General features: G+C 49.9%; 1 protein-coding gene and 1 long non-coding RNA gene across 5 annotated transcripts in view; both read left to right on the forward strand.

Annotated features, from left to right (window-relative positions):
• The first annotated feature begins 729 nt into the window (after positions 1–729).
• NAP1L4 (nucleosome assembly protein 1 like 4) overlaps positions 730–25,017 on the forward strand; it is a 38,926-nt gene continuing 14,638 nt past the window's right edge. Inside the window, exons 1-8 of one of the 4 annotated variants that reach the window (XM_019755643.2) lie at positions 730–820; positions 13,914–13,944; positions 14,787–14,845; positions 17,442–17,541; positions 19,695–19,836; positions 20,053–20,139; positions 21,423–21,554; positions 24,526–24,597. In XM_019755643.2, the coding sequence (XP_019611202.1) occupies positions 13,931–13,944; positions 14,787–14,845; positions 17,442–17,541; positions 19,695–19,836; positions 20,053–20,139; positions 21,423–21,554; positions 24,526–24,597 (606 nt within the window). In that variant the 5' untranslated portion in view covers positions 730–820; positions 13,914–13,930. Of the gene's footprint in view, positions 821–1,604; positions 1,865–8,106; positions 8,250–13,913; positions 13,945–14,786; positions 14,846–17,441; positions 17,542–19,694; positions 19,837–20,052; positions 20,140–21,422; positions 21,555–24,525; positions 24,598–25,017 lie in introns of those variants that run through there. The other 3 variants (XM_019755642.2, XM_019755645.2, XM_019755646.2) reach the window with 3 other exon arrangements.
• On the forward strand, positions 7,729–8,249 carry LOC141572303 (uncharacterized). Its single transcript, XR_012497677.1, has 2 exons — positions 7,729–7,854; positions 8,107–8,249. It is a non-coding gene; the product is annotated as an uncharacterized LOC141572303 (long non-coding RNA).

Below are 25,017 nucleotides of genomic sequence, written 5' to 3' on the forward strand. Positions count from 1 at the left end.
AACTAAATGAAAACCCCCGGCTGCAGGTAGAGCGTAGAAATGTAGCGACTCAGAAGCCCGGGCCTGGGGGGTTGGTCTTGCAACCCAACCATCACACTCCAGTTGTCTTCAGTTCCAGCCTTTCCCACGCACTGTGACGACCCCCAGCCCCAGCGGCCACACCGCACCCAGCCTGCAGCTGCTCCCGGCCCGCCGGGTCCGCACAGCCGGCGCCAGGCGGAGTCGCCGAGGGGCACTGACCTGGGCTGCCCCGGGGAGACCGTGTGTGTGCGAGAGGAGGGCGGGGGTGGGAACGTTAGGGTGCACCCCACCTGCGACGCCCAGGAGGCAGCAAGAGCCAGCGGATTTGAGGAGGGGAGAGGGGAGGCGGAGGGGGAGCCGGGGGTCAGCGGGGCCAGCGCGCGGGTCACTGGGGGTGGAGCCGACCTGGACGGGCCAGGAGGGCACGAGAGCTGCCGCAGGGTCCTACGGGGCTCGGTGGTACCGGCGGCAGGGTGGGCTGCAGTGAACGCCCTCCACGTGGCCTCCGTGCGCCCCCGCCCCTTAAAGAGGCGGAAGGAATGCAGGCGCGAGCGTCTGAGCGCGGCGCAGCTTTTGATTGGTCATCTCCGGCGGCGCCGAAGCGTAGTTGACTTGCGCCGAGTCAGTCCAATCGCAGCCTGTCTTGCTCGCGGAGGGCGGGGCCAGGAGGCTCGGCCAATGGGAGGCGACGTTGTTGATGGCTACGGCGGCGAAATCCCAGGAGCGAGCGGAGCGAGCGGAGCCAGTGCCGCCGCCACTGCTGCAGGAGGCGTGAGTTGCGGAGCGGGTGCTTGGCCAGGTAACGGCGTGCTGCGGCGGCCGCCCGGGCCGGGGGCCGGGGACCAGGCTGGGAGTGCGGGGGACAGGCCGGGGCCGCCATCTCGGGAAACCGCGGCGGCAGGGGCGGGGCCCGGAGTGCCCGGGGCGGCGGCGGCGGGCCTCGGGGGAGGCCGGGCCCGCGGCGGGGAGGCGGGTGGCGGCGGGTGTCCCTCCCCGCTCCGCCCGCCCTCGGCGCGGCCCTGAAGGTCAGCAGGCGCTTTGTTCCCGCGCGGCGTCGCGGGGAAGGTTAGGGTGCGGGCCGGGCTCCTCCCGTGCCTCCCATGAGAGCCGCGTCCGGAGCGGGCTGGGCTCCCGTGAGCGCTGAGCCGCCGAAAGGCCTTTGTTTTCGGAACTCGACCTCTCCCTGGGGCGAGCGTGACCGCGAGCCTCGGCTGCCGGGCTCCTGAAGCCTGTCGGCTGGAGGTTTTGGGTTTGGTGGGGAGACGGAGACCTCGCGGGGTTCCTGGCCGCTGTCGGGGCCGTGTGGTGAGAGCGAGGGGCGACGCGGGCCGCACAGCGGACTAACGGACGCACCGGACACTGACGGGCTCGACGCAGCGGGCAGGGGGGGCAGCAGCCTGCTTCGCTCCTCACCGTCATCCGTCAGGAGAGGAGCAGAACCTTCCCCAAGAGATAAGAGGTTTAACCAGCCGTGCGCGCTGCGGGTGGGCAAGTTCCGGCGTTTCTCGGTTCAGAGACGGTGACAGGCGTTGGCCACTTGGTGCCCTACGCCTCCCTTCCTGAATGCTTTCTGCTCCTTCCAGGAAAGGGCTGCATCGTCCGCGGTCGTTCCCTATCAAAGCCTGAGTCCCGCGCGAGAACTTCACTCCCCAGGGCCGGTCAGGTGACCGCGCGGGCGCCTGTGCGCTGAACCTGCTGCGAGAGCCGGCAGGAGGCGGCCGCAGGATGCGTTCGTCAGGGCCGGGCTCGTGTGTCCCCTCTGCTTCACTTTCTCCAGCAGTTCCTGCTCCGTCTTGCTGCGTGTCCCGTCTGGAAAGGGGCTTGTGGGTGTTCTCTTGTGCAGGTGTGCAGGCGAGGCTGTTGGACCTGAGAGTTAAGAAGTCTTTTCTTGAAGTTACTGCCTTCCTGCAGTAATAACTGTACGCTGAGGGACGAATGGCAGTTACCACACACCACGGATGCCTCCAGTCTCTTTGCCTGTGTTAGTTCATTTCATGATAATCTACTAACTCGGAGATGGTGCTGTTGTTTTCCCATTTGGCTCCTCAGGAAACTTAAGGCCCGGGACGTTATTTAAGTATGATGCCTTGGCCGGGGTGACAACTTGGATTAAAATGCAGGCAGTTTTAACTTTGCCCAGCTTTACTGCTTTTGTAGAGGGCATGGAAGAAGTTTTAACGTAGAATTATGTTTTTGTTACTGCCCTGAGCCTAACTGAGGTCTAGTTTATGAGCATTTGAGCTGGCTGATCATTGCCAGCTCGAGGTTCAGTGGTTCCACAGAATGCCAAATGCTTCTCGTAGTAAAATCTGGAAATTATTTCAGACTTCAATTAGCAGTTACTAGTGGAATAAACAATAAAGGTGGTGGAGGAATAGGGATGTATTCCAGAAATTAAACCAGTGACTAAAGAAGAGGAAGATGGTTTAAAAATTAGAGTTACCTAGTAGTGGTTCACTTACTAAGGTGGAATTGGCAGGAAAAAGAAACCCCAGAAAATGAATTTTTTCAGTTTGTTTTCCTTGTTTGGGGACAAGGAAACTTTTTTCTTTCATCTTTGGAACTAAATTATCCTATTTTTTCAGAGACCTGAAAGGATCCGTTGAAGATAAGACCTTTTTTGGTCCATAAAAATACGACTGCAAAACTTAATTTCTTAAAGAATTATAGTGACAAAAGGGACTCATTTTATAGATAAAACAGGTAATAGAATTGTAACCCTCCCAAGTTTCCTTGGGGACATTTTCATTAGAATTTTAAGGCCTCTTCTCATGATATGATGAGAATAAGTCTCAAAATAATTATTTGTAATTCTATAAAACAATTATTTCACCACTATAGTGCTGTCTTAAATACTTATTATTACACATACATTTGCAGTCTCCTGCCACCCCCTTGTCCCCCCTCACTGCCCCCGCCCCGTTTGATCAGTGTTATGATTTAGAACCGGGGTATCCAAACTTTTTTCAACGTTTTTTACCAATGGCCATATGTGGTAAAATACACAAACAGCCGAGCCACTCACTCGAGGTGAAGTATGTATTGCCTCACCTGGTTTATTTAAGTAAACTAAATATATTTTTAGAATTTGCTGCGGGCCAATTAAAAATGGCCCGCGGGCTGCAGCTTGAACACCCCTGGGTTAGAACATCTGCAGTCATCTGGGCCTGTCATAAGATAACATCTAAACACTTTTGTGAACTTTGTTATTTTTCAGAACAAGTATAGAATAGTGATTGGAGAAATTATTTGTGATAGCTGATTTTATCATTTTTGTTTTGATAACCTCAGTAAACTGAATTCTGAGAAGGATACATTTAAGATTGTTGTCCTCTAAAAATGTTCAGGCATTGTACTTTTGTGAATTCACCATTCACATTATCAGATTCTTCTGTGGTGTTTTGAGTTTAGAGATTTTGTCTGTAGTTCATAATTTTATACAGAGATTAGTACTTCGAGTTAGGCTGTGTTATTTCCACGAACCTGTCTGGGTTTTTAACAGCCACTTGGTGCTGAGAGCATACCAGTTCCTGTGCCTGCAGTTCTCAAACCAGCTGGGGTTAGGATTGAAGTCTTTGCCATTGTTCTTCTTTTTAGCAGTTGGTAGTCTTTTAGCAGCAGGAGGAAGTGACCTCAAATGTACATGTATAAATGGCAATATAGAGCTCAGAATTACTTACTTTTAGTTTATTTTTCTTCCTTTCTGTTGTCTGCAGTTTTCAAATGTTTTAAAACCGTTTTTGATAAACTCATGCTGTACTTCCAAAGATTCTGCCAGAGAACCTAAATTTCTTTTTGTTTTGGAAGAAATAGTATCTGTGGGCAGGAGGGTGATTGAAATTCCCAAAGTTCTAGGTGCCATGGGCTGTGTGAAATCGGCAAAAGCTGGTACAGCTCGAAGCTGATACTTCCCACTGGCGGTCTGTACTTGAATAACAAGGCAGCAGTGAGGAGCTTGGGAGCTTGTTCGGGATTACTATTTGAGGAGTGCTTACTTTTTTGTTTTTCAGATGTATTTAGGCATCGAAAGTAAAAGGCTGACATTACTTCATTTGACTGTTCTGCCACTGGCATGATTTTAGAAGTAGGAAGTAGCTGATGGGGAATCATTGCAGGAAATGGCTCCTCTGGCCTTAGCTTACTTTGCATGGTATCTCCTGGTTTAGCAAATACTTGACTCCCTAAATTACTCCAATGGTGAGATTTGCCCATGAGCGCACAGTAACTGGGAAACCCTTATTAGTGGGAGGTGAAGAATGGGGTCTTTGACTTCATGAAACTTTTAAGAAATAATTTGTGGTGACGTAGATTTCTTTCATTTGGTGGCCATTGGCTTTCTACGCTGCCCTCTTCAGGTGACAACAAGGCTGCTTTACTTTGGTTGCCATTGAATTTTGAGTTTCATGAGTATTTAGTAACAGGAGAGACAGGTGTTTTTGTAGTAAGAAAACTACAAAAGATCGCTTTGTGATCTTTTCCTCTTGATCTTGACCACTGTGTAGCCTTAAATTTCCTCTTACAAATGAGCTCTGTCAGCTGTTGTAACTCAATGTGCTTCCACTCTGGGTCTGCGGGACTTTTATTTATTAATAGTGTACTTTATTATTATCCAAAAAAGCCTATTCAAAAACAAAATGAGATGATTTTTGTTTAACAGTTTTGTGGTAGGAAGATCAACTGTACACTTTAAATATTTATGTGCAGAGGTTAGAAGAATGCAGTTGTTACAATTTGAAACATGACTTGTTTACCCAGTTATCACAATGTAACTTTCCAGTACTTTGCATATGGGTTCATTCATGAGCACCTTCTGCCTGCTGGTTCTCGGTAAGGGGATGTGCCCTGAAGGACGGGACAGACCTCTCTTACGTATTTCCGCAGTGGGAGACGGACAGGTTAGATGGTGGTGGGTGTTTTTGAGAAGTAGAGAGAAGGCATAGGGGTGTGGGGGTACGATTTTACATAGGGTGGAGACAGGAAACCCTCAATGATAAGGTGACAAGATCTTCAAGTACAGGGTTAAGAAGAACTTTTAAATGTTTGCCTTTCTCAGTCACATACTAATGAATCGCAGAGAAAAGCGAGCAGAGGAGGAAATAGACGCTGTAGCAATGAAGAAACATTGTGGCTCGAGGTAAAATAGAGTTTTGGTTAAGGAAAGGAAATAGTTTTTTACTTTCTTCCTGAAAGTTGAAGGCTTGGTCTCTAGCGAGTTTCTGAAAAGACTGTCCTCACCTGTCCGGTGGCAGTTAGATCTTGTGAGCAGACTTGCGTGCCTGGTGTCTTCAGAAACTGCTTGGGGGAAGCTAAGGAGTGTGCGGGGTCCCTGAAGCCATGCGTGTGCAGGTAACACTGGCACTCAGCTGCAGGGAGGGAGAGAACGGGGCACGGAGAGCTTGGCTCCGTCCTGCCTGGTCCTGGGCTGGGCGCAGGGACGGCCGTGTCGAGCCGGTGGACAGGCCCCGGCCCTCGTACAGCTTGTTCTTCAGTGGGAAGACACGAGTATCAGTCATACGTTCTTTTTTAACCACATGATGAGAAGTAGTTTCAGACATACACGGAAGTGGTGATCCCCCGTAAGTAACATCTAGGTGCGCTATTGCCTATTCTAGTTCATGTGTAAATGTGTGTTTTTAAATTTGTTTTGATAAATGCCAGAAAAGATTATATACCTATATTAGATTATCAATCATTGCATGTGATTCGAAATTACTTTGAAGATAATTTCAAAACTATCTGAGTGTAGGACCTGGACACCTTTTCTTAAATTGCTAAGACATTGCAGATTAATTAGCAAGCACATTTACCATGAGTTTGAAAACTTACATAAAGTTATTTAGTTGTTTACTTTAGATTTGTTTTCATTTACCTGCTGGTGTATTGGATCCAACACAATTATTTTCTGATACTAAGGAATGGAGTGATAGACTGGGTAAAGAATCTGTTGATGGGGCAATATAAGTGACATCACCACTATCCCAGGGCGTCACATATTGGCCAGGTTTTGTGGGCGGAGACATTTGGATGTCCTGACTCTGTCCCTTCTGAGGTCCTGGAGGATGTGGACCTGTCCCCCAGGGCCGATAGGGTGGGATCTCCGTCCTTCAGGTTTTTCTGTGAACCAACTGATTGTGCTACAGGGTCTATTTAACTAGCACCCTAACTTAATAAGATTTCTAGATTATAATGAAGTTTTAAAGTCTTACGGACACTGATTACATGTAAGTTAACTTTAATCCTTCAGTTATCTCATGGGAAGACAATGAGGACCGTTGACTCGACTAAGGAATGATAAATGTATAAAAATTTTAGTTTCGTGAAGGGCAGCTATATTTCCCAGCTTACGTCTTCTTTCTCAAAAGTGGCCTGATTTGAAATAATATTACTCTAGCTGTAGACTAAATGTTTTCCATTTAAAATTAGGAATTTGAAGTTATGTTGGATAATTTGCTATAAAAATTATTTTTACTTTCTCCATAAAAAGTTTTATTAGTTGGGGTAAAAATAACTTAATCCATAAACAGGATTGTGAAGTGTCATATAAATAAAAGCAAAACATTCATTCGTGTAATTATGCAAATCTGCATGCCAGTGACATTTAGAATTGTAGGCTCAAAGGTTTTGACCCTGGGAGGGAACCTGCCCTACCTACTGTGTTCTTTTGAAATTTTAGAATATTCTCCTGCCTGGTGTCCCTTTCATATTTTAACTCAATTGCCTTTTAGAAGTAGGAGAACCTGATGATGATGTCATAAAATTGATTAAACGCAGCGTGTCAGTATTTAAAACAAGTGGGTGGTTATATTTCTCAAACCTCAAATTTGGTAGTTCCTTGTAACTTTCTATTTTAACTTTAGTAGGGATTGCTGAACAAAAATAAATTATGTTGGTGAAACTTGACTAATTGAACTCCATCTTGTTTATAATACATCATCACTCTCCATTATTTTTCCTTAAAGGGAACAATGTTTAACTTGATTTGTTGGTTTCATACCAAGCCGTAGAAACAATGATCTATAAGCATATTGCAGTCAAAGTGGAAAGAGACCTGGAATGGGTCACATACTAGGTACTTTACGCATGCGGTTCTGTCTTTACGATACCTCTCAGGGAGGTACTTTCTAGTGTATGGATGTTGAAACTAAGATCACAGAACTAGGAAATGATAAGATAGAGTTCAACTCCAGATCAAAAGCATGTTATTTATTGTGTGTCTGCTTTGTTCTAGACGTTGAGTTCTGGGCTTGTTGTATTCCCATTGCTTAAACTCATTTTGTTTTTCTATCCTTGATTGGGCTTTTTTTTTTGGGGGGGGGGAGAATTTTGTGTTGGGTTTAATTTAACTGCTTTGCCCTGTGTTGCCAAAAATAGGATTAAATAGCACATGCCTTCACATAGATGGAAATTCAGTGGATCGTATTGATGGGATTTATTAAGTTGCAGTGGTGTCATTACATGGGAAGGCTAACCTTTGGTCTGTGTCTTGCAACAGTGTGTTTATTTACTCAGCAGAGATTTTGTTGCACCAGATGCTGTTTCAGGCCCTGGGACTACATATTGAACAGGATAGAAGGAGTGTTTTCACACTGCTTCTAAACAGTGGATTTCTTGGAAATGCTGTGGAACTGCAGGATCCTGACCCTGACTGGGCTGTTGAGCTGAGCAGGTGGAAGTGGCAGCAGGAAGTGAAGTGGGTGGTGCTGGTAGGGAAAGGACAGGAGGGTCTGGATTGGACATGTGAGAGGATTTAATTCAAAACGGAACGAAGGGCAGAAGTGGAGAATCTCACATGCGCCCTCAGAAAACTGACACGTAAAGACAGACGGACGTCTTGTAAGTGCTTGATTTGCAGAAGATCAGAACTTAATCTCTCCCCGTCTACTAACCAGTGACCCTGCCGCATGGCACCTGCTTGGGTTCCCGTTCTGCACTCTGCCCACAGAAGCAGCCTGTCCCAAACCTCCGGAGGACTCTCCAGTAGCTCGCTGCAGTCTGGGTGTCCCGAATTCCAGTTCCTCTGCAGTTCCCGAATAAACTTGATTTCTGGGAACTTGAGCTCGCCTCAGTTTGCCTCTTTCCTTTTAGGTTGGTGTTACATGGTGTCAGAAGTGGGATCCGAAAGCAACAGCCACCAAGGAACGACGAGCCTCGGGATTGAGTGTGGTGCCCCCCGATCTCAAGCTCCCCGACTTCATTCCGGATCTGGATAGGGACAGGTTGTCCTTCTGGTGAGTACAGCTGACCCCTGACTGAGACGGGTTTGACCAGCACCATTTAAACCTGTGCTATTCAAGGGCCAACCGCATTTTCTATCCGCAGTTGGGAGTCCATGGATGCAGAGGGCTGGCTTAGGTTATACGTGGATTTTCGACTGTGGTTGGGTGGTTGGCACCCCTAAATGCTGCGTCGTTCAAGGGCAGCTGTACCTTCTGTTCTGGATTTGGTAATGGGACCCCAGTCCCCTCAGTGCTGTGAGGGTGGCCCCACCTCAGTAACCCCAGCCAGTTTATGTTAAAAAAACCACTGTCCTTCCTCATGCATGTTGGGTACTAAATGGACCGATCTCCTTCAGCATCACTTAGAACTAAGAAGAATGCAAGATTAAATCATCCAAATGGGATGTTTATTGTAATTGGTAACTGGAAGCTTCTAAACAGATTCAGGATTCTAAAATTACCTCGTTACGAAGTACTATTTCCAAATGGACTGAAGCAAATACACAAGTAAAGGTGGTAAAACAAACCTGCAGAGGCCTCTTGGTGCTGGCTGAGGTCTCTCCCACCCCCACGGGTCCCTCCTCCAGGGCCCTCTTGGCCGCCTCCTACTCCTCCCCTCTATCTGAACTTCCTTTCTTTCCTGTCTCTGAAACCACCAGCCAGGCTCATTGAAAGTGTCACTTTCAAAATTAGACCTTGTGACGATCCTGCTAAACCACCGCAAACTTCCTCCGCTCAGGACAGGAGCCGAGCTCAGGGCTGAACTGAAGGACTTTCCCAAGGTAACAGGCTCCTGTTCGCTAGAAATTCACACATGTGACTCACCGACCAGCCTGGCCTCCGATCTGTCAGTCAGTCCACACACTTACTGGAGAAGATCACACCCCGTGCTGGATTAGAACTGCCGGTTGGGAAAACCGCACCACTTCTAGGGTTTCAACTAAACCCACCACCAGCCTTTTATATGACCACGCTCGTGGCACAGCCAAAAGTCTGCATGAAGCCATCCTAGACCCACGCCCATGGTCTGGGATAAGGTTCAGGCCCCAAAGCCCGCTGACTGTGTCCTGACTAGAAGCAGACTCCAGGCTGGTTTTCTTGTTGTTCGTTTGTTTCTAAGGAAATTCCAGGCTTCCATAGTAGATGTTGAATCCACCCAGGTGGCTTTCGATGTGTAAATGGCTTAAACAAGGACTTACCCAGTTAGTCAAAAGAACCTGAACAAAATAAGAGATGGTTCCCCCCTGACGTTGTCAGTCCAGCCGATCAGTTGGCTCCTACCCCAGAAGGTGACACCAAAAAAGAGACAACCAAGGTTTTGACTCCAGCGCCAGTAGTTGGAGGAACCACAGTAAATCCGTCCTATCGTATCATCACTGCAAAAAATCTGGAAGCCAGAAGAAACCACCTTGCTGATGCCGCTGCAGAAAACGCCATCCTTATGCGCTCCATAGACCGAAACTGTCATGTTGGAGAAGGCTGCGGCTCCCCCTAGCGAGGACCTGAGGGAATAACCAGGGAGGGACCCCAGCTGGCCTCTGAAAGAAAGCAGAATTGGAAACCTAAAGGCTATTGGTAGTCGGAAGAAAGGGGGCTCTGCTGTGGACCCAGTAATAAGCCAGTCCTGCCAGTAAATCTAAAATTTCCTTTACTGACGCCTGAACACAAATGAAACTATTGATCCACTAGGAAAACAGTAACAGTTATGAATAGATTTTGGTGGGAAACATCAGCAAGGCCACAGAAAGTGCTTACCTTGCTCGTTCCAAACTGTCTGAAATCCAACCCAGGGAAGCCTGTTTGTACCACCACCAGCCCCCCAAGACATTTTAATTTACCCAGCGGGCCATTAGGGTTTGGCAGGTGGCTTTCTCTAGTGGGGTAATGAAAACTGCAGCAGTACCTCCTGGGACTGGTCAGAAAGCCGGCGGGTGGTGGAACTTCCTTCAGCCTGCCTTCTCCCTGGGGAATCCCGGGCTCCGTCAGAACCTCACCCGCAACAGCCGTCTTCCCCCACTGCTCCACATGCTTCACAATCGAGGTGCTCTCCTAACCGTTCCCACCACACTGACGCCAGGTCTCGTGTGTTGTGTGTAAATGTCTGTTTTTAATCATGAGAAAGAGTCTGGGCAAAAGGGCCCGCTTACGCCCTGTATTTAGAAAACAGCGGTTCTTTCTTTCTATGTGGAAGAAACGTATACTCCAAACTCCCCCTCGCATGGAAAGGACGTGGAGCCGTCGCCAAGGTCAGGAAAGACCTTTCCACCACTACGCACCCCGTCAGGGCCCTTTCCTCTGCCAACTTCAAAGAGCTGGGGTGGGTCCAACCTTGGGTGGACACCCACAGACATCACGTGGCAGGTGGGAAGGGATTTGCACGTGCCTTCACCGGAGCCTGTCCCTGTGCGGGGAGCAGCGGAAGCGGCAGCTCGGATTCTCCGTAGTCGTGGCCCCCACCTTCAGTGCTGCTGGTAGAGCTTCTGAATATCAGCCCCAGACAGACAGCCTCGTGGGAGAAGTCTTAGCAAACGCCCTCCCTGCCCATCAACAAGGAGCTTGTGCCCTGCTGGGGGAAGGAGGCCGTTTTTATGTTAACAGATTGGGGAAGTCACACGAGAACTACAAGTAATGACAGATATTAGGAAACTTAATTGAAGTGGACCAAGCCCCCAGGACCTGGGACATTTTCAAACTTTTAAACATAGGCAGCTGGGGACTGGTTGAAAAGTGTCAACAGCTGCGATTGGACTTCTGGCCCTGGGTGTAATCCTCGTTAAATGCATCCTGCCTGTGTCAGTAGGCACGCGTCTTCCTCCCAGGTGCATGTGCAGAATCAAGTTCTTTTCCTTTCCAAGGCTTACCCTGAAGCTCAGCTGACCATGTTGGAGGAGCATGACATAGATTCCCCATTTCTCGGTCCTTTTGTTGTTCAAATGAGGCCACGTGTTGGCCTGCCGTTTTGCTACGTGGGGCAGGACACCTGAGGATGGTCCTCAGGTCCGAGGGACGCATATGACTAAGCAAGATCCCCATTACAGGAAGGTTGATCAGCGATGCTCTCTGCAAAAGTCCTTGAGCAGAACGGGGATGTGAGAACATTTAATCTAAAACAAAATGAAAGGTATGAAGTGGAGAATCTCACGCATGCGCCCTCTGAAAGTTGTGAGACTGACGTCTTGTAAGTGCTTGATTTGCAGAAGATCAGAACTTAATCTCTCCCGTCTACGAGCAAGTGGCCCTGCCGCGTGGCCCCTGATTGGGTTCCCCTTCTGCACTCTGCCCATAGAAGCAGCCCGTCCCAAACCTCCAGCGGACTCTCCAGTAGCTCGCTGCGGTCTGGGTGTCCCGAATTCCAGTTCCTCTGCAGTTCCCGAATAAACTCAATTTCTGGGAACTTGAGCTTGCCTCAGTTTACCTCCTGTTAGGTTGACAGAAACCCAAGTCCACATCTTACTAGCCATTGGTCTTGGCTGAGGTGTTTCACCCTTCCCTGCCCTCTTAATACACAGTGGTGCCCCCTCCTTGGTAGTTGGTGTGGTATAAAATGTAGGGAGGTGCCTGTCACACAGGTCTCTTGCTAGTTAGGGGTGTGGCTTGGTTGTTACTGATTGGGCCCTGAAATCTGTCGTCTGTCCTTTAACCTGGCAGTGACAGCAGTGGCCTCAGGAGAGAGCAAGTTCGTTCCAGTCCACGGAAGTGACTGAGTGTATTTGTTAGACCGTGGACAGCTGTGACTGTGTGTGGTCAGGCTGTTGTTGGGGTCATTGTGGAACCAGCTTGGCAGCAGGTGGAAGATCCTTTTGGACCCTTTGCCCCAGCCATCCTCTTGCAGTTCCACTCTTCATAGGTAAAGAATAACTCGGGGATGGCAGGCTGTACAAACTAAGGGACTCAGAGAGATGTTATCAAAGATATAGGGGAAACCCGCAGTGCTTGACAGCTGGTGAACAGTAAGTGCAGTAGCGCCAAGAATGTTGCCAGCAGATGTTACTTTGCAGACCTGCCTGTCTTACAGGTCACGTTTATAACGTGGCAGAACAGAATAAAAGCTCAGGGATGCTAGGGTTGCAGCTGTGTGCCTGTCACAAACCGCACATGAGCATGGGCTGGGAATCAGAGTGGCGAGGCAGACAGCTGGAAGTGAAACCCCAATTTCTCTGTGCATGGACTTCAGACTCCGCCGGTGGTGATGGGGCCTCTTGTAGGGCTTTAACACCCTTCACTAACTAAGCTGCACGTGGGTGACTGTGGGGGCAGAGCCCCAGAAAGCAGTTTCCAGGCTCTCGGCCTCACATAGACAGGTGCTGGCTCAGGTAGTAAATGGCCAACTGTGATTGCATGGCCATCAGCTGTGGCTAGTTGGCCGTCAGCTGTAACCAGTGAGCCATTGGCCACTAATATAACTGCTGTGGCTACACTAGCAGAGAGAGAGAAGGGGGTGGCTAGCAAGGAGATGGCGGCTGGGCTGGCAAGCGTGGATGGCGGTTTGCGGACAGTGTGGATCCAGCCTCCAGTGAGAGTATAGTGCCGCCAGAAAGAGTATAGTGGTATGACTCCCCTACCTATGGCTCCGTGGGTGTTCCTTTTTGGCCTCACCATATCCTGCGTTCTTGTATGGGGAGCGGGAGCAGAGACCCGCAGGCCTCCCTGCACGACAAATGGCGCAGCGAGCAGGGTCTCCCGCATGACAGTGACCAACTGGTACAGTGGTGCACACGTGGCCAGCCATTGGAGTATTAAATACGTTTTTCTGTTGGTTTGTTTTACGCTAAAGCATTGTGGTTGAGGGATTTAGACTTTGCTCAAATACCTACATGCGAAACACCACCTAAGATTAAGGAACTTCGTCACCACGCCTCTATTTTTCATTTAAGCACTCTGCATTTAGATAGGGTTAAGGAGCAAACGGTTTAGAACCCACCTTTAATATTTATAGGTATACGTCACCTGATCTGGAGACAGACTTTTAAATTTTAACCTGTGTCTTGTAAAAGTGGGATTGTATGGAGTGCCGCGTGTTCCATGTCTTGACTCAAGTGCTGTCTTCAGTGCAAGTAAGCCCACAATGTGAACTGCACACCAGTGAAGGCTTTGGCTCGCTCCCACGTCATTGGCCTCGCGTCAATCTGTACTCGTGTTCCTGCTGCCAGAACTTATTATGCCGATAAGGCAAGTTAGAAATGATTATTATTTTGAAGTCTGGTCATTTTAGTAGCAACAAGCGAAATTTTTATGAGCCAAATGTGCACACACTGAAATGTACAGATCTTAAGTGTATATTTTCATTTTGACAAGTGTGTAGATCCGGGTGACCAACACCCCATTCAAAATCGAGGACATTTCCACCCCTGCCCCCAAAAGTTCTCTCCTAGGAAAACCTCATCCCTGTAGACCAGGGGTGTCCAAACTGTGGCCCGCAATCCATTTTTAATTGACCCGCAGCAAATTCCAAAAATATATTTAGTTTACTTAAATAAACCAGGTGAGGCAATACGTACTTCACCTCAAGTGAGTGGCCCGGCTGTTTGTGTATTTTCCTGTTTATGGCCCTTGGTAAAAAACGTTAAAAAAGTTTGGACACCCCGCTCTAGATAATGCTGGTAAAAGTACATTTGACAGTTTTTGTTTGGGAGTTTTTAGTAATGTTAATTGTTGCAACTTTTCTTTAATTTGTAGGAGATAAAAACATTCAGATGGCAGATAACAGGTAAGCCAAAATAGACTTTGTTTCTTAGCATTTAAGTTGTAGTTGAGCAAGCGCCAAGCCACGTTAGTCAGCATCATGAGAAGCTCCCTCCAGCGGATGGCTTTCTTTTTGCCCTGCGTACATGTATTTGAACCCATAAAGAAATTGCTTCCAATGTTAAATGTGTCTCACACGTTGATATTTAAAACCATTTGTGGGAAGGGATGAGTTTGCTCTTCTGGCTTTAACACTCCCAGGTGAGGTCATGTGACTGATGACACGGGCCTAACATTCTGTAGCCTTCTGTGGTCATATGAAAGATTCTATTTTGTGGGTCATCTTGAGGTCACATTGGGTTGTGTGTGGTATTTTCTGTGGTTTATTTTTGGTGAGGGACTTGTGTCCAGACATGTTTGAAAACTGGTAGGCCTGTTTTTGTGGGTTTAGTTATTTTTAGAGGCTTTGTGTGGCTTACAGAGCCACTGGTACTGTGTCCTCACAGCTGGGGACCGTGGCTTCTCTTGGATCGCTCAAGCAATTGTCTAAACCATGGCCTGCTGGTCGGTGCCTTAGTGGGGTTGGTTTGAGAGCAGGGAGCAGATTTTTCTTGAGGAAAGTTAAGAAGCTTTGGCCAGGACTGGAAATCAGAAGTTGTGGGGGGAGGGAGTGGGGGGGGTGTTAAGTGGTAGAGTTTGTTTTTAACAAAACAGTATCTTGTACAGAACACGTGTGTGTCCACAGTTCTCTTCTGCCCAAATCTGAAGTCACTGTTGAGACACTTTGTTAAATAAGAAGAATGCGCTTGTGCTATGTATCTTTGGAACTTTCTTTACAGTAATACTTTCTTACACCTGCTGTCCTAGTTTTTCAGATGGAGTTCCTTCGGATTCCTTAGAAGCTGCTAAAAATGCGTCTCCCACAGGTCAGTTCAGTGCGCGTGGAAAAGGTAACAGCTGGAGAGTTGGCAGCAGTGCGGGAGTCTCTTGAACCGTTCGTTATAGAAATACAAGTGAAAGGTTATGCAAACATCTCAGGAAAAGTTAGAGCAATTAAAATGAAAATCAGTACTTTGTTTTAAAACTTTTTATTCTAGGAATTCAGGCTGCAGAAGTAACGTGAACGTAGCACAACGTTGTCTTTGTGCTTGCCAGCACTCAGCGTCACCAGTGGTTAACTAATGGCCAGGCTTTCCTCATCTGTGCCTTCCTTCTCTTCCCAGTTGTTCCAAAGCAGAACCCAGAGAGCCGTATTTGTCCATAAATTTGTAGATGTTCTTTTTCCTCTCCATTTTCAAGTCTATCTATACTTTCCCCCCCCTGAACTTTTGAAAGCAAGATGTGGATACACTGGCTAAAACCCCTAAAACAATTCAATGTAAATTTCCTAAAAACTGGAATGAATTCTCATAAGCACAACGCCATTACCACAACCAGACATTGAATGTTAATACCTTACCATTAGCTAACGCACGTCGTGTCACCCCACAGCCAGATCCGGACCAGGCACAGCTCTTATGCTGCACTTAGTTCTGCCTCCTCTGTTGTAGGGCTGTCCCTGCACCCTCTCACCCTTCCCTGCAGTGGCACACCAGCCAGCAGGTGGTATGCCCAGCTGTAAAATGCCCACGCAGGGTTGGTCTAGTGGTGTCCTCATTAGATCAGGGCTCCCATTTCGGCGTGACCGCAGGCGACCGTCAGGTTACCTGTTGCACTGGGAAGAGCAGTAGGCCCGTGGCGGGGGTGCTGACATCGCTGAGCTGGTGAAGACGCTGCCTGCCCGGCGTCTCCCTCACACAGCCTGCTTCTGAGGCGTCTGTCGGGTCCCCCGTGGCTAGCCTGGCCTCCGTGAGACTCGCGTAGGGTTTCAGCAGCCATTGATGATCCTTGCGGAGTCACTAATGACATCGGTGTCTTCTTTTTTTTTTAAATTTATTGGGGTGACAATTGTTAGTAAAATTACACAGATTTCAGGTGTACAATTCTGCATTACATCATCTATAAATCCCACTGTGTGTTCATCACCCAGAGTCAGCCCTCCCTCCATCACCATATGTTTGATCCCCCTTACCCTCATCTCCCAGCCCCCACCCCACCTTCTGGCAACCACCAAACCACTGTCTGTGTCTAGGAGCTTCTGCTTCTCATTTGTTTGTCTTGTTCTTTTGTTGTTTTTGGTTTATATACCACACATCAGTGACATTGGTGTTTTCTAATCCTGCTAGTCCAACACACCACCGCCGTTAAAGAAGCCCCCCCCCCCCCAGTGTCACTCCAGACACATGGCTCAGTTGTTCCTTCAGTGTTTTATCAGTTGCCATCTTCATCTTTTCTGGTGTACAAATTGTCCCACTTGGCCAGTGGGGGTCCCTTCAAGCTGGCTTCTGTGCCCTGTTGCTGTGTTCCCGTCAGTTTTGAGTGCTTTTATTATTTTTTTTATTATTATTTTTTAGTAGCTTTATGGCAAAAGTGATGTCTCATGTTTCCTTGAACTGTCCTTGCCCCAGACCTGGACTCTGTCATTTATCCAAGAGGCCCTGTGTTTTTAGTGGGGAGAGAGAGTTAAAAACTACAACGTAGATGCCAGGTATCCCTGTTTCCAGGCCCTTCAGTGTCCAGAGCGAGAGGATGTGTTCTTTGTGCAGTTACATACGTTAAACAGTGCTTGTTAGTGGTTTGTAGTGAAAACTGAGTGCCTGCTCGGTGTACTTTGCTCGCCCACGTCACGTTCTTACGAAACGGTGGGGAGAACTCCCAGGTATGGACCACCCTTTAAGTCAGGCGAGGCTGCTAAGCTTGGTTTTCTGTACAGTCAGTAAGGGACTATTCAATGGACACTGACGCTGCTGTGAGCTGGGTGATGGGCCACTGCGCGGTCACGTGCTCACTGCCTCGTGCTGCCTTGTTTGCTCAGGGAAGTGATGCCAGCGAGGGAGATGTGAAGGCAAGTGACTTGGGAGGGCGACAGTCAGGACCCGCCTGTGGGGGGGTGGCTTTGGGCCAGAGGACATTGTAGGCGAAGGAGGAGCCAAAGGACGGCTGGAAGCCTGGCCGCCAGGGGACTGGTGACAGTCAGGCCTTCCCTGGCTGCGAGCTGGGGCTCCAGTGGGCGCTCACCTCTGAGGAACTGTCAGCTCATCCCTGTCCTCAGCGTCTGGGCCCCACCACGGCACTGGGGAGAGAAGGCGAGGTGACAGGACATAAGCCACTTGAACTTAGGGAGTGACCATGTCCTGAGTGGGAGGTGGGGGCTTCAACAGTCCAGGTGAGAACTGGAAATCGCTAGGTCTGCCCTTCCGTAGAGTTTCTCATCCACCCAGGTGATGAACACAGTTTCAATTGCCTTTAAAATCCATTTTAAGTAGTTTCGAAGCAGGTGTTTTTAAGATACCACTCAATATATTTAGGAATTAAGTAGATAAGCCAGGCTAAGCAGACACGTGTTGGTGGTTCCAGATGTTGGGCTCCTCTGTGCTGGCGGCATCTTCTACATTGTTTGGCCCTGTTTTCCATTCCTCACAGAAAAGCTCACAGATCAGGCGATGCAGAACCCACAGGTACTGGCAGCCTTGCAGGAGCGGCTTGACAGCGTCTCCCACACTCCTTCCAGCTACATTGAGACGTGAGTATGGTGTGTGTGAGACTTGGTACCGCTGGGGGAAACCAGGAAGAAGCGGCTTCCCTGTTCCTTAGCGTAGGAATAAGTGCGCTTCCATTCAGCGCACGCTGCCTGCTGAGAGCCGACGCCAGGGGCTCAGGGAAGAGTGCGTGGGTTCAGAGTCTGGAGAGGGACAGTGTGGAAAACGCAGCCTGTGGCATTAGCTGGTGCGTGAGAGCTGAGTGCCCTCCTCTGGCCGTTGCAGAGGACCTTACAGGTCCCGCGAGTCAGGCGGGATGGGGAGGACGTGCCAGGCAGAGGGCAACGTGCTTTCCCTCCTGTTGGCTCCTAGTTGGCTGAGAGAGCCACTCCTCCCTGACCTTCCTGCATGCGCCTGCGACACCAAGACCTGTGCGTTTTCAGAGGAGGTCTGTGTCCGGGCGTATTGCACGGCGAAAACAGTAAGGACGTCCACTCTCGGGCTCCTGGGACAGCTCTTCTCGGGGCACAAGCTGCTGCTGGGCTTCCTTCCGCCTGTCAGCTCAGGCCTTAGGCTCAGAACGCCCCACCCTCTACATGGTCCCCCCACGAAGCACTTGTGTGTTCCGAGGCTGCTGTCATGGGGAGCGGACTCTTGGGGTGTGCTTCTCCCATGCGGAGGGTTCTCTGGGAGGTGACTGCACGGGAAGGTTTTGTGGGATGTTTGCAGACTCAACCAGTGGAGGGTAGTGATGCTGGGTGGCAGCAGAGTTGAAGGTGAGCCATGGTTTCTAGTTTTCTGGCCTCAGAAACGGGGTGATGGGGTGGCATTCCAAGTGGGAATGAGCTTTTGTGGGCATAGGGTTAGTTCATGTGGGCGTATTGCACACGTGGGAACAGCAGTGTGTAGTGACTAACTGACCGGAGGGCGGCTGGGAGGACATCGGGTCCTGTTTGCTTAGAGTCCTTTGTTATTTTCACTCCCTTAGGAAGATTTGAAAGGTAAACAAAATTATTTCAGATTGAGTAATTAATGCAAAAAAGCAGTGCAGATGCTAAGTATGTCTACCTTTGTTTGGTTCTTGTTCTGCTGTGTCTGCTTTCTCCTCCTGGCAGATAATCCTAGCCAGGTAACTGCATTGGGGGTCTTGGGTGAAGGAAGGGCCTTCATCCTGAGGGGCCCTGGGGTTGGAGGGACCCAGGACGGGTCCTCTGATTCGAGGCTGTCCCCATGTCCCTAGCACTTTCTAAACAGTCCTATGTGCGGGCGCTGCCAGGTACCCTGCTGTGCATTGTTGGACGGTCACTAAAGTGCTGCGACGAAGGCCAAGTTGGGGAGGAGCCCTCCAGGGCAGGACCCAGGCCCACCCGGGGCCGGCGTAGGCCTGTGACGAGGCCCAGCAGTCAGCTGCGTTCTGCGCTGTGACCAAGGGCTTCAGGGCAAACATCACTGTGATGGGCTGGAATGTTGTTTTTCTTCTGATTTAGAAAAGTAATACATACAAACTAAAATATCTTTAGCATATCGAAAAGTATCAGAAGGCGGAGAAGCTCCTAGTTCTCTGACTGCAGAAGGAAACAGACCCCATCTGTTACCAGACCCCTGGGCGTGTGGGTGCGAGCACTTCGTGACACACGCTCCTGGTACGTGATTGGACAGGCCGGCCTTGGCCCTGTTCAACGTGTCGCTGCTCCAGGTCTCCGCTTCTACGAGCAATGCTTGAGGGGACATTTCAGCACACAAATATTTGGTGGTTTCCTTACGACAGATTCTTAGAATTACTGGATCTAAAGAACGTTTTCAAGGTTCTTGTCGCCCCTAAGAAAGATGGGTGTCAGTGCTGCTTTGCCCTCCCTCAGCCTCATCAAACCTGGGCGGTGGGCTGTTTTTAATGGCTAATTTGTAAGGATGACGCAGGAGTTCTTCTCACTTATGTTCTTTTGGGTATTTTGTGAAATTGGATGTTTTCTTCCATGTTTGATTATTTGTGTTTTCCTTTGTGAATTACCTTTTCGGCTTCCTCCCCTCCACTTTTTCTCTCTATTGGGATATTTGTCCTTTTCTTAATGATTTTTAGCTCTTTTTCATAGTGAGGATGTTGATTGTACGTTAGCCTAAATTTGTTTTAATGAAATCTGGGAGATGTCCCCTTGATTTTGTAGGCATGTGGCAATTTTATTTCTGCTCCGTCTCTTAGTTTACCTAAAGCGGTGAAGAGAAGAATCAATGCCCTGAAGCAGCTCCAGGTGAAGTGTGCTCACATAGAAGCCAAGTTCTACGAGGAGGTCCACGACCTGGAGCGGAAGTACGCGGCGCTGTACCAGCCCCTGTTTGACAAGGTGGGCGCTGCCCGTCGGTCTCGCCAGCACGTCCAGCCCAGCACGTGCCAGTGCGTCGCTGACGGCTGTCCTGCAGGCCCTCACACTTGGACTCTCAGGGCCGGTTACAGGAGCGTCCAGTTGGCAGTCTTTTCCTATCATTCTTCACACACTCATTAGCTTAACTCTTGATTTTCCGAATAAGCCTCCTAACTCGAAGGTCTCGTTCTCACTTAGAGAAGGGAGTTTGTCACTGGTGACGTGGAACCGACAGATGCGGAATCGGAGTGGCACAGTGAGAACGAAGAGGACGATAAACTGGCCGTAAGTTGTTGTTTTTAATGAGTGGACTTGGGTTCTGTTTTAACACTGTTGGGAAGAGGGAACCTCCTTTAAGGGTCTCTAGCAGGTGCTGTTTCGCCCTTAGTTGGGGTGTTTAGACCTCTTTCTGAGTGAATACTGAGCAGCCGGCAGGCCTGGCGTCTGAGCTGGCGCTGGCAGTTCCCGTGATCCAGACGGTCTCCCTCCCGCTCAGTCACCTGCGGCGACTCCACACAGGGTGTAGTGGGGTGGGATCAGATGGGAGAGATGAAAGCATCAGCAGAAGTCTTCCTCGGGCAGACACGAAGCCCTGCGGGGAGAGGCCACCTGTGTCAGCGGTCCCTGGGAAGTGGGGGTTGTGGTGCGAAGGGCGCGTTGGAAATGCCATCCTGCTTGGGGGGGTGAGCAGCAGCCACAACAAGCCGCCTGAGGGCATCCCACGCTTTGAATCGGTACGTTACTCCTGCTGCCCTGCCCTGTCCGTCACCTGCTCACAGCCTTTTTCTGGTGACGGGGTCCTAGTCCAGTGCCATGGAATAGCCCAACGCGCCACAGGTTAACTGTTGGCCTGATTTTATGTTTAGAAAAGTAGCTTCCACCCTGTAATACTAACTTGCAGGGATTTTTTTTTTTTTTTTTAAGCATATGTGAGTTTTGGTTCATGTTTTTGATCTTTTAAAAATAATGCAGAAGCTGGCCTAGCTGAAGCTGTGTCTGTGGATCAATATAGTAGTGAGTGAGTGAGTGCCTTATTGCTCAAGGAAATCTGCCTCTGTTCATTCCAAAGCCCCTCAGAAGGGTCCCCTGGGACATAGCATCACACGTGCCCTGGCTCCATGCGTTGCTGTGTTTAACCTCCCTCCCTCCCTGGGGCCTGATGTTTCCCCGTTGCTGCGTAGCTTTTTGGTCACCACCCTGATGCACGGTGCCTCTGTCTGACGTTTAGAGACATCTCCTTAGCGTTGGACGTACGGGAACAGGGCAGTTTCTTGTTGCTGAAGACACGAGCTGCGTGTGCTGGTGGGTGATTGGACCACCTCTTTAGCCTTTGCCCCAATGAGAAATCCTGTCGTGGAATTAGGTCTGGATGTACTGCCTCGCGGGCTTTGTCCTTCAGAAACGTTTGAAATTGGGGCGTGCGCTGTGGTCTTGGGGATGCAGATTCAAAGACCAGGGGTTTGATAGTTTGTGTCGGATTCTGAAGTTCTGTTCTGCATTAAATCACTGGATGAGTTGTTAATTTGTTACATTGTGATAAGTTCTGTTTTGCATGTTTAATATTGCAGGGAGACATGAAAAATAAAGTAGTCATAGCAGAAAATGAAGCAGCAACGGCAGAAGAGCCAAACCCCAAAGGAATCCCGGAGTTCTGGTTCACCATCTTCAGAAACGTGGACATGCTGAGTGAGCTGGTCCAGGTAAGCGCCTCTGCACCCCGAGGGGTGCGAGTCTGACAACCGTTTGTGAGCTGCTCAACTGGGCATTAGTTGCTTTTTGTTTTGGATGGAAAGGCGCTTTCTGTGACCCGCCACTCAGGTGAGTGGTCTTGTCCTTACTGGGAGGGTTCATTTCTGTGGCACGTCTAGTGGAGAGGCCTGGAACGCTGAGCCAGAACTCAAAGGTGGTTTCCTCCTGTGAAAGGTCAGCTGCCTCAGCCCAGTAAGCCCGTGAGCAGCTTCCAGAGCCGTCTCCGTCTTCCTGTGTCGTGAACAGGCGGGAAGGTGTGAGGAGAGCGTGCACGCGCACGCTCAGACTTCCCCGTTGGTTGGGCCTGATGTGCAGCCTTGCTAGTTGTATAAATAGATGTATCACATGTTTCTGATAAAGTCTGTTGTAAAAAAAATTGGGGGGCGGCTGGTTAGCCCAGTTGGTTAGAGCGTGGTGCTCTTAACAAGGTTGCTGGATCGATTCCCACATGGGCGACTGCAAGCTGTGCCCTCCACAACTAGATTGAAACAACTACTTGACTTGGAGCTGATGGGTCCTGGAAAAACACACTTAAAAATAAGTAAAAGTTTAAAAAAAAAAATTGGAATAGCCAGTGTTTCTGTTTTTGTCTTGGTCTGTCAGGCTTTCCATAATGAAATGGTAAATAAATTAAAAGGGAATAAATTTGACTTTCTCTGAACTGACTTATGGTAGAAGTTCCCAGAATACAGAAATAAGTCCTGCCCAAGTCTCACAGACTTCTTGGCGGGTTTTCATGGCTCGAAAGTCCACAGCGATGGTCCTGGGCCCTGTTCCAGAGGGTTGTCGGCACTTCTGCCCTGGGCACAGGGCGTGTGGGTGCACACAGCTTTGCTGCCGCCCGCAGGAGGTCTCGCAGATGGGCGTGGTGGTCTGCAGAAGCTCGCCACACTGCTGCCTCTGCTCCCTGCCCTGCTTAATGCTTCTGTCAGCCGAACGTAAGGAAAGGGGAAGGATTGCATCTCTTCCCTTCCTTCCGCGCTGGCAGCACTGGAATACGAGGTGTAGGACAGCCTGTTCTCCTGGCCGAGCCTCCTTTTCACATGCAAATTCAGGCGGGGTTTAAAACAGCGAGGTCATATGCCAGGTGCCAGAAGGGCGCTGGGAAATTGAGTAATTGGTGGTAGTTCTCCCCGAGACTGGAGGCATCACCTGGGCAACTTCTAAAGCTGCATCGCCACATCAGTGCCTCCCCGCCCCCTCGTCATTGAGAGTTCGAGGTGTTTGTAGCTTTTGTGGGATTCTGATGGGCCCCGAGGGTTGGAAGTCGCCGGGCCAGCGGAGCAGTTGGGCAGACCCATGGGTTAGGTTTTCTGACACTTTTGTGGCGACACCCGTCCCAAGGCCTTGCAGGTTCTGGTGCAGTGAATGTGGGGGGCCTGCTGTGCTCCCAGGCCAGGCCCATGCTGCTGCCTGGGACACGCTGTGTGTGGTGGCAGGCTTGTCACGATGGAGTCAGTAGGTGACTGGCCTGGGCAGCCTGGCTTGCGGTGCTGTGCGGCCAGCTACTTAGTAATCCTTGTGGGGCTGGTGGTGCAGTTAGCTGCACTCCAGTGAGGTGTCTGTCGTTCTCCCAGCACCTCTCTATTACTGGCTGTGCCTCAGTTCTTAAGCCATAAGGGTCTTGCTGCTTTTTGTCGCAAAGCTGTAAAAAACCAGGTTGGCATTTCTAGAGTAGGCATGGAGTGGTGGGATATCGTTTGCCCTGTTTGTGACCTGGTAGCGGTAATAGTCGTAGGTCCCCTGGTCAAACGACACATCCCAAAGACATGCTTGACCCTGGGCCCTTTGGTTCTGTGTGAGGACGGCGGTGTCAGATCCCGGGCCTGGGGTTGGGCCCTCCCCGGTGTGGGGGGCTGCTGGGCACGTTAAGAACATGGTGGTTATTGTGTGAATTTGGGGGGTACCAGTGGGCACTGTTGGTTTGACGGGGTGAGTTTGCAGACCCCAGTGCCCTGTACTTGGCAAACGTCCTAGTGAGAACGTTCATCGGCAGTGGAGGATGGCAAGCGTGGTGCCAGGTCAGTGCCACACAGTCTTAGGGCCGCGTGTGCTGGCGTTGAAGCTGTGACATCCCTGCCTGATGTGGCCTCCTTAGAAACCGTCGGGTTACTCTTGTCTAGAGACTTGTGTGCCTTAGTGGCTGCTGGTTTTGTTTTCTGTAAGGTCAGAAGAGTTTGAAATTGGGAAGTTGCTAGTTATGACTCAATTCTTAGATCTCAGTGGGACCGCCAGAAACGCTTCAGTTCATTCCCCAGCCTTCAGGGTAAAGAAGTGGCTGCTTTACAGACGAAGCACCTCTCGCTCGCATGTGGTCACTGAGTTTCAAGTCTTGTCATTCTGTTTCCGCTTTTTCCTCACTTGGACTTTCTCGAATGATGCGTTGGCAAACTTCTGAGCTTGAATAGCGGTCACTTGTAAAAGCGTGTAGCCAGTTAGAAGCTCCTACGTAATGCGTGCACGTGAGCTCTCAGACACACCTCGGGAGTGTTCCTGACTCTGAGTGACGGAGTGGGGGTGCAGGGGCTTTGGCTTCTCGCCGCGTGCCCTGGGGGGCGGGGCTGACCCACATGCTGCTTGTCATCAGTCTCAGAGCAGCTCAGCGCCGGCATCTCCCGTGACGGCATTTCTGACCCCCGTTTACAGTGGCGGCTGGGGCTGGGGTGAGAGCAGTCAGGGCTCTTGCCCCTGGTGTGGGAGGCGCTGTCTTCATGCCAGGCATTGGTTGCCAGTGCTCCGTGCCCAAGAAGGATGGCCCCTCACTGGCTGCTGGGAGGCGCTATTTGACAAGAACAGAATTCCAACCGGCTCGTTATCCAGCACCTAGGAGTGTATGCAGCAGCCGTGTGGTTTCGAAAAGCAACGTGACGATGTGTTGTTTTTCCAAAGCTCGCTAGAAATTTCTTTTTTCTCTGTGTTTAGGAGTATGATGAGCCAATTTTGAAACACCTGCAGGACATCAAAGTCCTGTTTTCAGAACCTGGACAGCCTATGGTGAGTACTGATTGTTCGAGCTCCTGGTTGGCGTCGGAGGGAGTCAGGCCACTGAGGGTAAAGGGCTTGGCGCCAGGGCAAGGAGTCCAAGCTGGCCACTCCCATGCTGGGCGACTCGAGCGAGACAGGCCCTGGGCAGCAGGGGTCTGTGACGGTCCTTCTGGGCCACGAGCTGTGTGGTGGCAGGTACAGGAGTCAGACACGGGATTGGCCCCTGGCCCCACGTGGTGTCAGCTAACTTGTTTCTTGTCACGTGGGTGACGTCGTCCTTGTTCTCAGGGTCACCCAGGGTTACAGGGGTCGGGTGTATGTAAAACAGGTGTAGAAGGACGGTAGGTAAATGCTCCAGTATGAGCAGCACCTGAACAGGAAACCCAAGGCCCTGGTGGAAGGAGCGACTAGGCTCCTGTTCTAGAGCGT

This window comes from Rhinolophus sinicus, linkage group LG06 (assembly GCF_036562045.2).
Source record: "Rhinolophus sinicus isolate RSC01 linkage group LG06, ASM3656204v1, whole genome shotgun sequence".
In the NCBI taxonomy this organism is placed as follows: domain Eukaryota; kingdom Metazoa; phylum Chordata; class Mammalia; order Chiroptera; family Rhinolophidae; genus Rhinolophus; species Rhinolophus sinicus.